This window comes from Nycticebus coucang, chromosome 10, assembly GCF_027406575.1.
Source record: "Nycticebus coucang isolate mNycCou1 chromosome 10, mNycCou1.pri, whole genome shotgun sequence".
In the NCBI taxonomy this organism is placed as follows: domain Eukaryota; kingdom Metazoa; phylum Chordata; class Mammalia; order Primates; family Lorisidae; genus Nycticebus; species Nycticebus coucang.
The window spans coordinates 45442401-45458529 of NC_069789.1; the positions used below are offsets into that span (position 1 = coordinate 45442401).

Below are 16129 nucleotides of genomic sequence, written 5' to 3' on the forward strand. Positions count from 1 at the left end.
GTATTCAGAGATGATCTCTTGTATCTCTGTGGGATCAGTTGTTATTTCCCCTTTATCATTTCTGATTGAGGTTACTAGAGATTTTACTTTTCTATTCCTCATTAGTCTGGCCAATGGTTTATCTATTTTATTTATTTTTTCAAAAAAACCAACTCCTTGTTTCATTAATTTTCTGAATGATTCTTTTGTTTTCAATTTCATTGATCTCTGATTTGATTTTGGATATTTCTTTTCTTCTACTGAGTTTATGCTTAGATTGTTCTTCTTTTTCCAATTCCATAAGATCTCTTGTGAGATTGTTGATGTGCTCTCTTTCAGTTTTTCGAATGTAGGCATCTAAAGCGATGAATTTTCCTCTCAAAACTGCTTTTGCAGTATCCCACAGGTTTTGGTAGCTTGTGTCTTCATTGTTGTTATGCTCAAGGAAGTTAATGATTTCCTGTTTTATTTCTTCCTGCACCCATCTGTTATTCAACAGAAGATTGTTTAGTTTCCATGCCTTTGGGTGGGGTCGAGCATTTTTGTTAGAGTTGAGTTCCACCTTTAGTGCCTTATGGTCTGAGAAGATACAAGGTAAAATTTCAATTCTTTTGATTCTGTTGATATTTGTTTTGTGTCCCAGGATATGATCAATTTTGGAGAATGTTCCATGGGGTGATGAGAAGAATGTATATTCTTTATCTTTGGGGTGGAGTGTTCTATATGCGTCTATCAAGCACAGTTGTTCTAGAGTCTCATTTAAGTCTCTTATATCCTTGTTTAATTTCTGTTTAGAGGATCTGTCCAGCTCTGTAAGAGGAGTGTTAAAGTCCCCTGTTATGATGGTATTATCAGATATCATATTGCTCAGACTGAGTAAGGTCTGCTTCAAGAATCTGGGAGCATTTAAATTGGGTGCATAAATATTTAGAATTGAAATGTCTTCTTGTTGTATTTTTCCCTTGACCAATATAAAGTGACCATCTTTGTCTTTTTTGACTTTAGTTGCTTTAAATCCACATGTGTCTGAAAATAAGATTGCAACTCCTCTTTTCTTCTGAATTCCATTTGCCCGAAAAATTGTCTTCCAACCCTTGACTCGGAGCTTTAATTTGTCTTTTGAAGCCAGGTGTGTTTCTTGCAGACAGCAAATGGATGGCTTGTGTTTTTTAATCCAGTCAACCAATCTATGTCTGTTCAGTGGGGAATTCAAGCCATTAACATTTATTGAGATAATTGCTAAGTGTGGTACTATTCTATTCGTCTTATTTGGTGAGAGTCCATTGCTTAGTTTTATCTTTTGCATCAGTGTGGAGGTTAGGTTCTGTCCTTTAATTTCTGAGTTCTTACTTTGCTGCTGATCCGTTGTGGTGGTCAGTGTGCAGAACAGGTTGAAGTATTTCCTGTAGAGCTGGTCTTGTTGTGGCGAATTTCCTCAATGTTTGTATATCCGTAAATGATTTGATTTCTCCGTCAATTTTGAAGCTTAGCTTAGCAGGGTACAGAATTCTGGGCTGAAAATTGTTCTGTTTAAGTAGATTAAAGGTAGATGACCATTGTCTTCTTGCTTGGAAAGTTTCATTAGAGAAGTCTGCGGTCAATCTGATGGATTTGCCCCTGTATGTCAACTGGCGCTTACTCCTGGCAGCTTGCAGAATCTTTTCTTTTGTCTTGACTTTGGACAGGTTCATCACAATGTGTCTTGGAGAAGCTCGGTTAGAGTTGAGGCGACCTGGGGTCCGATATCCCTCTGAAAGCAGTGTGTCAGAATCTTTGGTGATATTTGGGAAATTTTCTTTTATAATATTCTCTAGTATGGCTTCCATTCCTCTGGGGCATTCTTCTTCCCCTTCTGGAATTCCTATAACTCGTATGTTGGAACGCTTCATAAAGTCCCATAATTCTGACAGTGAACGTTCTGCTTTCTCTCTCTTCTTTTCTGCCTCTTTTACTATCTGAGTTATCTCAAAAACTTTGTCTTCTACCTCTGAAATTCTTTCTTCTGCATGGTCTAACCTGTTGCTGATACTTTCCATTGCATCTTTAAGTTCCCTGATTGACTGTTTCATTTCCTTCAGCTCTGCTATATCCTTTTTATATTCTTCATATCGTTCATCTCTTATTTGATTCTGTTTTTGAATTTCCTTTTGGTTATTTTCCACTTTATTAACAGTTTCCTTCATTGTTTCCATCATTTCCTTCATTGTTTTCAACATGTGTATTCTAAATTCCCTTTCTGTCATTCCTAACATTTCTGTATAGGTGGAATCCTCTGCAGTAGCTACCTCATGGTCCCTTGGCGGGGTAGTTCTGGACTGGTTCTTCATGTTGCCTGGAGTTTTCTGCTGATTCTTCCTCATGGGTGATTTCTTTTATCTGTTTACTTGCCCTAGTTTTCCTTTCAATTCCTCTTGCTCTTTAAGTTCTTGTGCCTGTGGACTAAGGGTTACAGGACCAGAAGGGTGAGAAGGTTTAAGAGCAAAAAAGCGATGAAAGAAATGAGGACCGGGTGATAAGAAAAAAAAAAAAAATGAAAAAAAGAAAAATAGAGAAAGGAGAGTGGTTGGGTGAAAGGAATATTGACAAAAAGAAGAGAGGCACAGAAAGAGGGAGACAGAGCAATATAGGTGTACAGTAGGGTACTTTGATACAACCTTAAAAAAAAAAAAAAAACACCTTCTGGGGGTGCCAAGTGGGGTGGTTCACTTGAGGTCAGCAGCTCTTTGCTAACCTGATCAGACACAGAACCCCACCTCCACCAAGTAGAGAGGAAAGACAAAAATGCTATAAATCAAACCAAAACAAGCAAACAGAAAACTTTACGGGATAAAATTGGCTGGAAAAACCAAATAATAGTGGTAGAAACACTAACAAAAATGAAGTTCTGATTATTGAAATAGGCAGCAATGGGAAATTATAATTAAACTAGAAAAATTGAGAAAGAAAAAGGATCTGTATGGAAAAGGTTGAACTTAAAAAACAAAACAACAATCTAGAACGTCAAAATAAACAAAAAAAACAACCAAACCAAAAAAAAAAACCAAACAAACAAACAAAAAAAAACACACACGCAACCAAAAACAAAGCAGTATGTATATGGAATTGAATATTGTCTGGGCAACACGTGGTCTTCTGGGGTATGAGATGTTAATCACAGTTCTGATACGACTGGAGGCTGCTAGTTTCTCGAACCCCAGCAGGTAGATACCCTAAATCTCTCTTCAGCCCACTTAAAAGGCACTTTGAACTTGTTCACTTACTGAGCAGAAGCTTTCTCAGGGAAGTGCTTGTTGCTGGAATCACTGCTGAAGTGGCTATCCACTTACCCTGTGTGTCAAAACTGGTCTCCCTCTGCCCCCGAGGGGTAGGGCTGCAAGGCGGCTCAGACCCCGCCCTTAGGCTACTTGGTTGCTGGGTTACCAGCTCCCACCCAATTCCAGCTCTGCGACCCTGAGGGCGGAGCTTGCCAGGGCAGATCGCTCACAATGTCTGCCTGTGACCCAGAGCCAAACTCTATTAGCTCCGTCTGGCTTAGTGGCTCAGACTGGGGCCCTAGACAAAGGCCAAAGTTCTCCGCACTCCCGCTCAGGCTCTCCCCAAGGCAGTTCAGCTGAGTGCCAAGTCCAAAGACACCAAAACAGTTCACAGGTAAGGCCTTTCTGGTTTGCAGTCTCGCTGCTACTGAACTTACAGTTGCGGGCGGGTTTAGGCGGATTGAACACACGCGACCACTTGCCGGTTTTCCACTGTTTTAGTCCTCCTCTTGGGGTCCAGAAGTCTCTCGCTGACTCCCTGTATCCTCTCAGGGGTGATGATAGGCAGATCCCACCAGCCAGAGATGCCTGGAGTCCTATATCCCCAGACTCACGGTGCCCAGATGCAAGGAAGCTGTTACTCGGCTGCCATCTTGCTCCCGATGGCTTGTGTTTTTTTAATCCAGTCAGCCAATCTATGTCTCTTCAGTGGGGAATTCAAGCCATTAACATTTATTGAGATAATTGATAAGTGTGGTAGTATTCTATTTGTCTCATTCAACCTGTTCTACTTTTATATTTTTTCTAATAATTATCATCTACTTGTTTCATATTATGAGAACCGCAAGCTAGAGGTGATGGCCACATCTTCCCCTTTAGTTAGGCATTGCTGTATCAGTAATTTTCTGGCCATAATGATGGGAGTCTAAGTGATGTGTGGGATTCCTGGGCTGTACCTTCTTAGGCACAAAGCATCTTTTCCATTGAAGGACTTCTTAGTCATGCATCTGGGATCATGCAGGGATGGCAAAGCAAAAAGACAGGGTCTAGCTAGACACCTGACTTCACAGATTGGTGCCCCCAACTGAGAGAGAAGGAGGGAAGTGAGAGAGAAAGACAGAGAATATGTTTCTTTTAGTATTTCAGGTTCTTTACTGTTTCCCAACCAATCACCTGTTGAGCAGCATCACATCCACATCATTAATTCTTCTCACCATTGTTTTCTCTTTTATATAATTACTAATGCAGTTTATAAATCCATAATGCTCTTCTTTTAGCAGAATGAGACTCTCACAAAGAATTTAGATGTTTGTATTTCCCCCAACCATCATTGCTATATGTTATCTCATCATCCGGTGTGATGTGTCTGAGAATATCCACTTTCTCTGTGTACTCAGGCAACCTGTGGTATAATTCCAGAATATTATTTCTAGTCTCTGTTCTTTATGTGCCTGCCAGTGTTTTCGTGCTATTAGACTTATGAGTTCCATGCAGGATATGTGTGTGATTAAGATAGAATATCTTTTTCCCATAAAGTAAATATTTGTGTGTACCTATTGCCAAAGAAATACTTTATGGTTCTGGGGGATATAAGAATTAAAGAGGTCTTGCAATATATTTTGAAGGTAGAAAATAAGAAGGGGATATTTCTGAATATTTCTTAATATGAATACATAGATCCCCATGCACACATACTTTATCCTGAAAATAACTGAGAGAGAGATGTTATTATTCTCTTACTATAAATGAGAAGAGTTTCAGAGGATACATTCAATATTTAACAACAATCATATAATTACCAAAGTCCTTGACCTGGGCCCATGGCTCTCAGACAGATGGTTCTAGTCAAAGTGTTGTACTTTTCTCCTTAAAAGAGGGTCTGGTATAGGCAAAGGTCATTCTTGGCAATTTTGATGAATGGATGTGTGAACATTTTCTTAGAATTTTACTAAGAGCACATAAAGGGTGGGCTCAAGTTATCACCTGCTCAGAATAAGAGTATTCTCGAAGTAATGTTAAACTATATAAACCTTCAATGTCCATGAAATTTCTCTTTTAAATAGGAAAACATACTATCTATTTAAGCTGTGAAGTTGAACAAGATTGTGGTTAGAGATGGTCATCACAAGTAATCAGTTTAAACATTTAAAAAGATCCTATGTGTATTATATTATGAAATATGTATCTTCAACTCCATTTCCTAGGGTCCACGTACAACTCCTAAAATCTTTAAATTCTCCAAAGTGTTGTATCTTTGTAGCTGATGATTGACTTATTGCTGGTAGCTCCTAAGTTGCTATAACATGGGGACTGTCATCAGAAAAACCAAGGCAGAATTAGAGGGTTGAGACTTCCAGCCCTACCTTCCCACCTGTGAGGAGAGGGGCTGAAGGTTGAAGGTTAAGCTTATCACCAGTGCCCAGTGATTTCTTAAATCATGCCTACCTAATGAAGCCTTCATAAAAATTCAAAAGGATGGGGTTCATGGAATTTCCAGGTAGCTGAATACATGAGGATTCCTGGAGAGTAGATCTGTATCCCTTCTCCTACAGTGCAACCTATGCATTTCTTTATAGAACTATCCTTTATATCATAATGAAACAATAGACATTTGCTATGAACTCTTATAGCAAATTAGTGAAGGAGGAGGTCATGGACTCCATCTTGAAGCTTGTCTATAAGAAGTTCCAGGGGCCTAGACTTGCAGCTGATGCATGAAAATAGGAGTAGTTTTGGCATCTGAGCCCTCAACATGCAGCAATCTGATGCTATCTCCAGGTAGACAGCGTTAGGATTGAATTTTCAGAGGGGGAGGGCACCCAGCTGTGTTCATTACAGAATTGACTGCTTGCCTAATGTGTGGGGAAATGCCCCACACATCTGGTTGTAGAGCCCTTCTGTGTTGATTATTATTGTGGTGTAAGAGAAAAACAGTTTGATTTTTTTCCTAACACAATGTGTATGAAGAGCCTTTGTTGGGGGAAAATTTTATATAATGCAAATCATTTTATTTTTTAAAATTTTTTTATTGAAACAAATGACAAATTTTATTACATGAGTTAATTAAGCACAAGGGTAATGAAATATATTTTCCATGCAAAATATTATATACATTAAATAACATACAGTAGTAAAAATGCAGTGTAGGTTTCCTGGGAAGCAGACTCTGTGATAGAAATATACATGCAGGAAGTGTATTTATTGGGCAGTGCTGTCTAGGTGAGGACCAGTGAGAGAGGAAGAATGAAGCGGGACAGACAGAGCAAGAAGCTGAACTCTATCCAAGTCCCAACAAATGTCTCAGTTGATCCCTTGAGGAACCCCTGAAGTTGGGAGAGCCCCTCACAGATGTCTGAATTCAGGCAATGGCCAGTTTTTAGATATCTGCCGCCCCCAAAACATGAACCTTGAATGAGATGACTCTCTTTAGCCAGGGGCAATTTCCAGAGAAGAACTCAGCAGAGAGCAGCCAACTACCAATAGTCCCAATAGCAGAGGGAAGGAGTGCTTCAGTCTCGAAAGAGTTGGGGGATTTGTGAGACTCTGGGAAGCATATCATAGCATCAACTATGATGATCAAGCAAATCATTTTCTACACTCTTTGCCACGGGAGTAAAGAAAGCATCTCTCTCTCTCTTTCAGTCTTCCCCAAAGTATTTTGCTATCTTAGAAAATTATCTGGCTGGGCATGATGGCTCACACCTGTAATCCTAGCACTCTGGAAGGCCAAGGCAGGTGGATCACCTGAGCACAGGAGGTCAAGAACAGCCTGAGCAAGAATGAGAACCTGTCTCTAAAAATATCTGGGCATTGAAGCAGGCACCTGTAGACTGAGGAGGCTGTGGCAAGAGGCTGAGCCCAAGAGTTTGAAGTTGCTGTGAGCTATGATTACACTGCATCCTACCGAGAGCAACAAAATAAGATTCTGTCTCAAAAACTAAAGTTATCTCAAAGTCATTTTTGATTGGTTTAGTTCTAAGATCTGTTGTATTTCTGATAGCAAGCAGAGTTTTAGACAAAATCATTAATGTTCACGAAAAAACACTAAATTACCATGGATTGCAAGGTTGTCTGATAGTGCTATAAACAAGGAAGTTTATGAATCTTTGTGATTCCACCATGAACAACAAGATTTACAACTCTAACTAAAATCCACTGAAGGGATGAAAGGTACTGTCAATGCTAAACCCATGAGGGTGACCATATAAAATATAGCCAATCCCTGAGTTAAAAAAATGTAAGTTGCTATTCAGAAATCATTATTTTCTCATTTACTATCATGAGATTGTTAGCTATTCTTGTCCTATCTCTAAATAAACATATGGAAAGTTGACATTTTAATGCAATAATACAAATTGCAAGGAAGAAAAAGACAAAATGGGAACAGTAAGAGTATTTCTAGTTTGAATATTTTTAAGAAATGATGTAAATATTATCTACCTTAAGATCAGAGACTTTGTCTGTAGGAAGCCTATGCACAATATATGGAATTTTATATATTTCACATTCAGAATACTTCCATGACAGATGCCCCACACATCAGACAAGCAATCAGTTCTGCAGTAGATGCCAGCTGGGTGTCATCAATTCCAGTTCAGTTCCTCTAACTATCATCTGACTCACGGGCTATACATTGGAGTTCCCATAACCCTCTTTTTTGGCTCCAGAGCAGTTCACAGTACTCATGGAAATACTTAAATTTGCTGGTTTATTATGAGGAATATTACAAAGGATAGAGATAAAAATATGCAAAGGACAAGATGTGGGAAAGGATGAGGAGCTCCCGTGTCCTGTGCAGGGGGTGCCACCCTCCAGAACCCACCACATGTTTGGCTAAGGGGAAGCTCTCCATGCCTCATCCTCATGGGCCCTTTCTGGGGGTTTCATTGCATAGGTATGACTGAAGCATGGACAGCCATGTGGACTGTGATTGTACAAAGAGGGTCTGATTTAATATCAGTAGATGGAATGAGGAAACCCAGATAAGCCTGTCTATTCAGATTCTTTTCTGGACTCTGTGTAGCATTCCTTATTCCATTTATGTGACAGGGCCTCTTCTAAAATGGGGGTCTTATGACCAACAATTCCACAAGGTAGCTCAAAGAATTTCTTTATAGCCAACTCTAAAGACAGATAGGGAGGGTGAAATTGGAGTATATTTTAAATTTTTATAGCCTGCTGTGGGTGGAAAAGAAGTGGGTGAAAGGAAGATAGGAAAAGAGAGATTGTGTTTTCAGCAGCCTGCTTCTGAGGCCTAATGCCCCCCCCCAACCTCCTAAGAAATGAGTATCTTTCACCTTTATCACTCTAAAGCAGTGGTTCTCAACCTTCCTAATGCTGTGGCCCTTTAATACAGTTCCTGCGGGTCACGACCCACAGGTTGAGATCTGCTGCTTTAAAGCTATTCCAAAGCTGCCTCAGAAACCAAGGCCAAATATTTTAACAGAAAATATTCTTACTGCTTTAGTCACTTAGAAAATAATAAGGGCTATGAGAGTTATAAGCCAGGAACCATGGATGAAAACACACACACACACACACGCTTTTGAAATCCTGTCTTAAATATTATTAATTATATCTTTAAAATGCTGGGTATCACTCATGAGTACTGATGAATTAGCAATAGCTCTTAGTTGAACGTCTTCGCCTGGGGTACAGGGTAACTCTGTTTTACTGCTCTATCCTTCTCTACCCTGCTCTGTCCTCCACGACTCTATGTGGTTTGCATCAGATCCTCTTGCCTTCTGGCTTTTAGTTAGTTGACTTTGGCCACTAGGAGGAACCTGCCAAATATCTGGAAGGCAGGTGGGAGGGAAGTCAGAACATTTGATCCCCCCATTCACTGTCTCAATGTAGGTGTGGCCTTGAGCTAGCTGTACTCTCCATGAGTGGTCATAACTCCTTTTAGGGATGCTCTCCACAGAGCCCTTTCTGTCTCTGAGTTCTCTTCCCCTGGAGGCTAGAAATAGTATGCAGAGAAGAATTGACACAGCAGGCTTGGATTGCTTATTTTTAGAAAGCCTTGCTTGCAAAGTTGGCCTTGGGCTTGCATCTGGGAACTGGGATTTCGTGAGGGTTTCTCACCATCCTCAGAACTGGTAAGAGTGCATCACTGCATGTAAACTTTCAGTATAAACCAAAAAGTTTGTGTACAAAACTTGCTTTCCTTCTGGGAGTCTGCAGTTTGGGTACATGCAAGATGGAGGCTGCCTATATGAACAGCCCCTGATAAAAACCCTAGGCATGGAGTTTCTAATGACTTTGAAACACTTTACAAACATTTTAGCAATGCATTGCCTGTAGAATTAAGCATGTTCTATATGACTCCACTGGAAGAGGATTCTTGGAAGCTTTCATCTGATTTTTCTTGGATTTCATTGATGTGCCTTATTTCTTTGTTGATGAATTCTGTAGCCTTTTAATAAATCTTAGCTATGATTTGGACTAGATGACAAGTCCTGTGAGTTTTCTTAAAATCCATTGAACCCAGGGTGCACAGGGGTCTCAAGGACAACTGACATACATAGTAAATGAACTTTGCTGCTTCCATGCTCCATGCACCATGTGTCCCCACCCCTTTGAAATTAGTTTCTTTATTAAGCAACTCCTGTATTTGGTTTTTCTCCTGAGACCCTGAATGAGTCACCCAATGATTTTAGAGAGTTAGAAGAGAGAACTTGAAATGTCATCAGCATACAGAATTGTAGGAAATGATAAATACTCCAGGTGATAGATGCCCCTAAATACGCTGACTTGATTATTACCAATTCTATGCATGCAACAAAATATATAACCCCCAAATATGTAAAATATTATATATGAATGAAGAATTTAAAAATGATAATTACTTGACACATTCATTTCTGTACATGCTTTAAAAATATTTCTTAATAAAAAGATTGATGGTTTACAAAGTTAGCACAGCAATTTGTACCCTTGAAATCTTATTTAATGGGAATATTTTATTAAGTTATGCTTCTCTAAAAGGATGGATTATGTATCTTGTTTAAACCAGAAGGAGGTAAGTAAACTGGTGGTTGGTTGTTCTTAAGCAAAATTTAGATATTGTTTTACTTATCTTTTTATATTCTGTGGAAAAAAGAAAAAGAACGCTCACTCTCAAAATAAAGAGAGTAAGGAAAATTTATACTGAGAGAAAACAATGTTTTCCCAGTGTATGTTTATATCATACAAAACGAGACTAAAGTAGTTAGATGAATGTTTTTACGTGCTTGATAAGTGATGATGTTGCATCTTAAAAACACCTCTAACAGGTGTTGGTATACTTTCACAGGCTATTCAAGTTGTTTCTTGATAATATTTAAATATTTTTACATCTATAGCTATTTATATCACCAAATATTCTTTCTTTCACACTGTGTTCTATGAAGCAAGATAAGGCATTGTGCTTAATGGAATGGAAAACCTCCCCTTAAAAAGCCAAAAATTATGTTACTTAAATTTCAAGTTTCAGTGGAACTTACCTCAAATTTTAAATTAATTAAGTAGAAAATAAATGTTATGCATCCTTGGATGGTTTCTCAAAAAAGAAAAAAAGTCAAAGAAATATTTAACATAAACCATTGTGTTTTCCTCTCATCTGTATTTATGTCAGCTGCTCGGACCTACAAATTTGTTTTATGCTTATAGATAAAAAGCTTTGTTTCAGAGAAGTCATGATGTGTGCCCCTTGTTTATTAATGTCTTGGTAAACCACATGTCTCCTTGATAAAGTAATCCTGAATCAGAAAGACCTCTTTGTTGGATATCTTACTTCAGTTTACTTGTGTGTTTATTGATTGTTTTTGCTAATAAATGCTTTCTCTGTTGTAATTTAGCTCCATCTCAGCAGCCTCCACCCAGAGGACAAGTTCAAAGTTCTTCTGCTATCAATCTCTCCTGGAGTCCACCTGATTCTCCAAATTCCCACTGGCTTGCTTACATTTTACTCAGGGATGGTTTTGAAATCTATACAACTGAAGATCAATATCCATACAGTGAGTTAAGAGTTATACAATAGAAAGATAATATTCTTAGAATATTCTTAGTTATTCTTAAGAGTAACTTAACTATTCTTAGTTAAGTTCTTTCACTTTGAGGATGTTTCTTCTTTCTAGCACAGAGTGTTTCTAGCAGAGAGAGAATTACAGATCTCACTAATAATCAAAAAATGCACTGAAAATGAGATGCTTATTTGATAAAAACTAATGCTTATCAAATTCTCAACCATGGGAAAAAATGACCCCATGAAGCATTGGTGAGCATGTGGGGAAGCTAGAAAGTTCATAAATTGCTAGGGTGTCTGTGTGAATTCATTGGCATAACTTCATGTGCAATAAATTGTTGAAATGTGTGAAAAACCAAGCATTTTTGCCTATCATTTGAATCGTCACCCCTACTTTAGAGAATTTACCCCCAGTCATTAATGGACTCAAAATCACAAAAGATACCCATACCTATATATACTATTTGGAATCTCAAAATATTGAAAATGGTTGAGATATTCAATAATTTTTCAATAAATCATAATATATAGTGTAGCAGGATCCTTATACATTGTTAAATATATTGTAGGAGATGATAGCCTGTAACATTATATTTTAGTTCAAGTATCAATGAATAGAAAATGTTCATGATATTAAGTTTAATTGAAAGGTATTAAAAGAATCTGTGAATTATAATATTTTAGTTTCAAGTACCAAAAACTTAAATAAATCTATAGTTTTTTATGGTTGAAAATATTATAAAACTTTATCAAATATTTCTATTATAATAATTCCGCTTTTAAAATTCTCAGGCTAAACTAGGAACTTTTCAATCCAGAAGTGAAATACCACCATTCAAGTAAATAGTGTAATTTTACACATTCATTACTATTTCCAAAGAGATTGAACACAGCATCATGAACTCAAAAGACTAAAGATATGAAGAAACTATGAAGGTTATATTTACATCTGTAACTTTTATAAAGATTTTATAGGAGCTTGTAGAAATCAGACTATTGGGATCCATTTATTTAAAAAAGATCATTTACTCAGTTGTTTTAGGTACAGCGTCCTTAAAGACAGAATAAAGAACTAGGAATGTTTACATTCTTCCAGCTCTGTCCTCTCTGATTTTTGCTTCTAGTCATGTTGAGCCATAAGCTAGTTTAAGAAACTAGTTTGAGAACTTGGAGCAGTAATTCCAGTTCAAGTTTCTATTTTATTCACTTTGTTTAATACCCAGTTTTCCAAATTCTACTTTAACAAGCATAATTAGTAAGAAAAGTGCATAAAGCTGTGTCAAAACAGTGAACTTCATAGCTTTCCTGGAAATGGTGGAAAGATGCCTTTTTAGCTAAGAAGCATTAATTGACTTTAAAACTCCTGTGTCGTACACAGTGGTATTTGGTATACTGAGTCACATCTTGCACCTAATTCTGGGTGGCTTGCATCTATCTCTCTCTTATGTCTACCCATTTCTCTTAATTGTAAATATATCTTCAGTATACCAATTCTTCTTTGAAGTTAATGGAAACTCTGAACTTCATGATGCAGATTGCAAAGGGAAATGAACATCTGTCTACATCTGCCATGCTGGCAAAGCTTTATAAAAACCTGCTACCAGAGGGTTTATTTTCTTCCAAATATCAGCATGATCCAGGTGTCCTGAAACTTTAACTTTTGTGACAGAGGAAGAGAGGAGTTATAAAAATACTGGAAATTATTTTGAAGATGACAGTACCACTGGTTGAATTATTTCTGAAGTTGTGAATTAGAGTTATCCTATTTTCCATACAGTTTAATTAAATGGTAAAATTAAAACTACTAATGGTATAATTCAATCCAGAAGCATTTTTTCTACAGTAGCATGTATTATGATCTATTTTATACAACATTACATATGAGTACAACACTCTGGTACTTTTTCATGACTGCTCTAATGTGGAATCTAAATAACAGGTTCTTACATAATAAATGTGTATTCATTCACTAATCAGACATTTATATAATCCTATTAAACAAGGTATTATTTTCTAAAACCTTATTTTTCATTAAAAAATGCTACTTCTGGCATTTCTTGGCAATCACTATAATTAATGATGTGAAAATTATCTGCATGATGGCATTTGAACAGTAAGAACAATTGCTTAACACTGTCAGAACTTTGTATCATTCTAATAATATCTTCATGTTTATTACTCTATTTTCAGTGCCTGGCTAGCATGTGTAATATGAAAAGGAAACACACCATTTATATGCAGCTGGATGAACACAAATCTTTGCGTTAAATAAAGGCTTCAGGAATTATACGTGGAGAATCATTGAACTTTTCAAAGAAAATTAATAGTGTTGTCTTCCAAGCAAGTTTAGTCATTTGGTTGAGGCCATTATAGAATCTTTGTTAGAATGAAACTTTTCCTAGCTGTCCTATGGGATTGTCTAGGACAATATTTTTATGCTAGGATCATGATATACCACGTATAAAGCTTTCAAAGTATTTGTTATTAGCAAAGCACACTAATAATGGGGAGATCATTTTAAAGTTTCTGAATAATTGACATTTTAAACATAAGAGTACAGGTGGGTGTGGTGGCTCATGCCTGTAATCCTAGCACTCTTGGAGGCCAAGGTGGGAGGATCCCTTGAGGCCAGGACTTTGAGATTAACTTGAGCAATGTAGTGAGATCATATCTCTACAAAAAATAGAAAAGTTAGCAGGTTGTGGTGGCACATGCTGGTAGTCCTAGCTTCTTAGGAGGCTGAGGCAGGAGGATTCCTTGAGCCCAGGAGTTGGAGGTTTTTGTGAGCTATGATGATGTCACTGTCTCTAAATAAATAAGTAAACAAAAAAATAGGGTATATTTTTATACTTAAGATATGAATATTTAAGTTAAGTTATAGTCAATGGTTTTCTTAGATAACATTTTATCCATTTGCATCCTGAAATGCTTTCAGAAATCATGGTGAGAGTATAGAGGTCAATTAACACTATAGGAATTACACATAATTAGCACCTAATATTATCCCTGCTGTAGCCTAAACCTGTGCTCCTCACAGGTATCTTAGTTATCATGGATGTGAGGAGAATATTTAAGGGAGGAAAGAGCACTGTTTTGTTGATGTTGCAGTGTTTGTAGTGGGCCGAAAATCAAATTATTATTATTTTTTCCAGTGTGAGTTTTGACCCCAAGGAGCATTAGATATAATAGGCAGATGGGATTTAAAAATAAAAATCATTTTCATTACTGATAAAAGCCAGATTAGAGAATATTCTGTATTTCCTGCAGAAAGACAGATTAAAAGGGAGAAAAATCAACAGGCTAATCAGAGTATGCTTTTCTCTCACTTCCCACCCTGCCCCTACCCAAACTCTTCCACCTTTGGAATTCCATGAGCGGGAAGATAGCTTTTAATTGTCACTCTAGAGAAATCCTTCCCCAGGGAAACTAGAAGATGATTATTTCTATGTATAACCATTACTCATGTTGCTTAGAGACCTTAACATGCTTTAAATTTATAGTTTTATTTCTTCATTTTATTTCAAAATATTGAGGGGGTACAGATGTTTTTGTTACACAGATACCTTGTACAATCTTTAAACCAAGACTTTTCTTGTACTCATCACCTCCTTATATATTTGTAAGAGATATTGGTCTGTAGAGTTTTTTATTTTTAATACTTTTAATACTTTCTGAATTTGATATGACAGTGATACTGGCTTCATTGAATGAGTTAGGGAGGATTCTCTCCTTCTTGATGTTACAGAACAATTTCTGTAGGATATGTATCAGTTTTTCCGCATAAGTCTGGTAGAATTTGGCTCTGAACCCTCCTGGTTCAGGGCTTATTTTTGTTGGTAATTTCATTCTTGTTCAATCTTGTTGTTCATTATTGGTCAGCTCAGGATTTCTATTTCTTCCTGATTTTAGGCTTGGGAGGTTGTTTCTTTCCAGAAATATCCATTTCATCTAGACTTTCTAATTTGTGTGCTTAGAAGTTATTACGGCATTCATGGATGATATTTTGTATTTCCATGGTATTAGTTGTAATATCTTTTTTTAAATTTCTGATTGCCCTTGTTTGGCTATTTTATCTTCTGTTTCTGGTTTATATCTAAGAGACTATCAATTTTATTTATCTTTGCCAAGAGCCAAATTGATGTTTTATTGATTCTTTGTATTCTTTTTTACTTTCCATTTAATTTAGTTCTTCTCTGATTTTTATTTTCTTTTGAAAGGATGGGTTTGGTTTGTTCTTCTTTTTCTTGTTCCTGAGGTTGGGACATTACAGAGTGAATTTGTGATCTTGCTAACTTTTTTAACAATGCTATTGCTGTATCTCACATTGGATTCTTTTGTCATGATTGTTATTTAGTTAAAAACAAAAAGAGACTTGGGATTTCCATCCTAATTATGTCCCCAAATAAGGATCATTAGGCAGCAGGCAGGTTGTTTAATTTCCTTGACTTTGTGTACATTTCAGATGTTCACATGGAATTGATTTCTAGTTTTATTCCACTGTGATCTGAGAATATACATAGAATGATTTCAATTTTTCTGAATTTCCTGAGACGACTTTGATGGGCTAACAGGTGATCTATCTTGGAAAAATGTTACATGTGCTGATAATAAGAAAGTATGTTCTTTAGTTTCATATAGAATGTTCCTTTTTTTTTTTTTAGGGTGAAAAATATTTTTCTTTATTTCAAGGAAAATTTTCTTTATAATGTAGTATCTTAATTCAAATCATGATCCAGTAATAAGGGATATGCATGTTCTAGAAATACTGATGATGGGCAGAGAAATTTCTTAAAGTCTGGAGAACTTTCTTCCATCCATCAGTGCTGTAGATGTCTAGAGTCCTATTTAAGTTCAGCATTTTTTTGCTATCTTCTGCATCAATGATCTACCT

The 16129-nt window shown here is 36.9% G+C and overlaps 1 protein-coding gene across 1 annotated transcript in view; it reads left to right on the top strand.

Moving 5' to 3' along the window:
* USH2A (usherin) overlaps positions 1-16129 on the top strand; it is an 868259-nt gene that overhangs the window by 256244 nt on the left and 595886 nt on the right. Inside the window, exon 16 of the mRNA XM_053607912.1 lies at positions 11072-11230. Within this exon, the coding sequence (XP_053463887.1) occupies positions 11072-11230 (159 nt within the window). The remainder of the gene's footprint in view (positions 1-11071; positions 11231-16129) is intronic.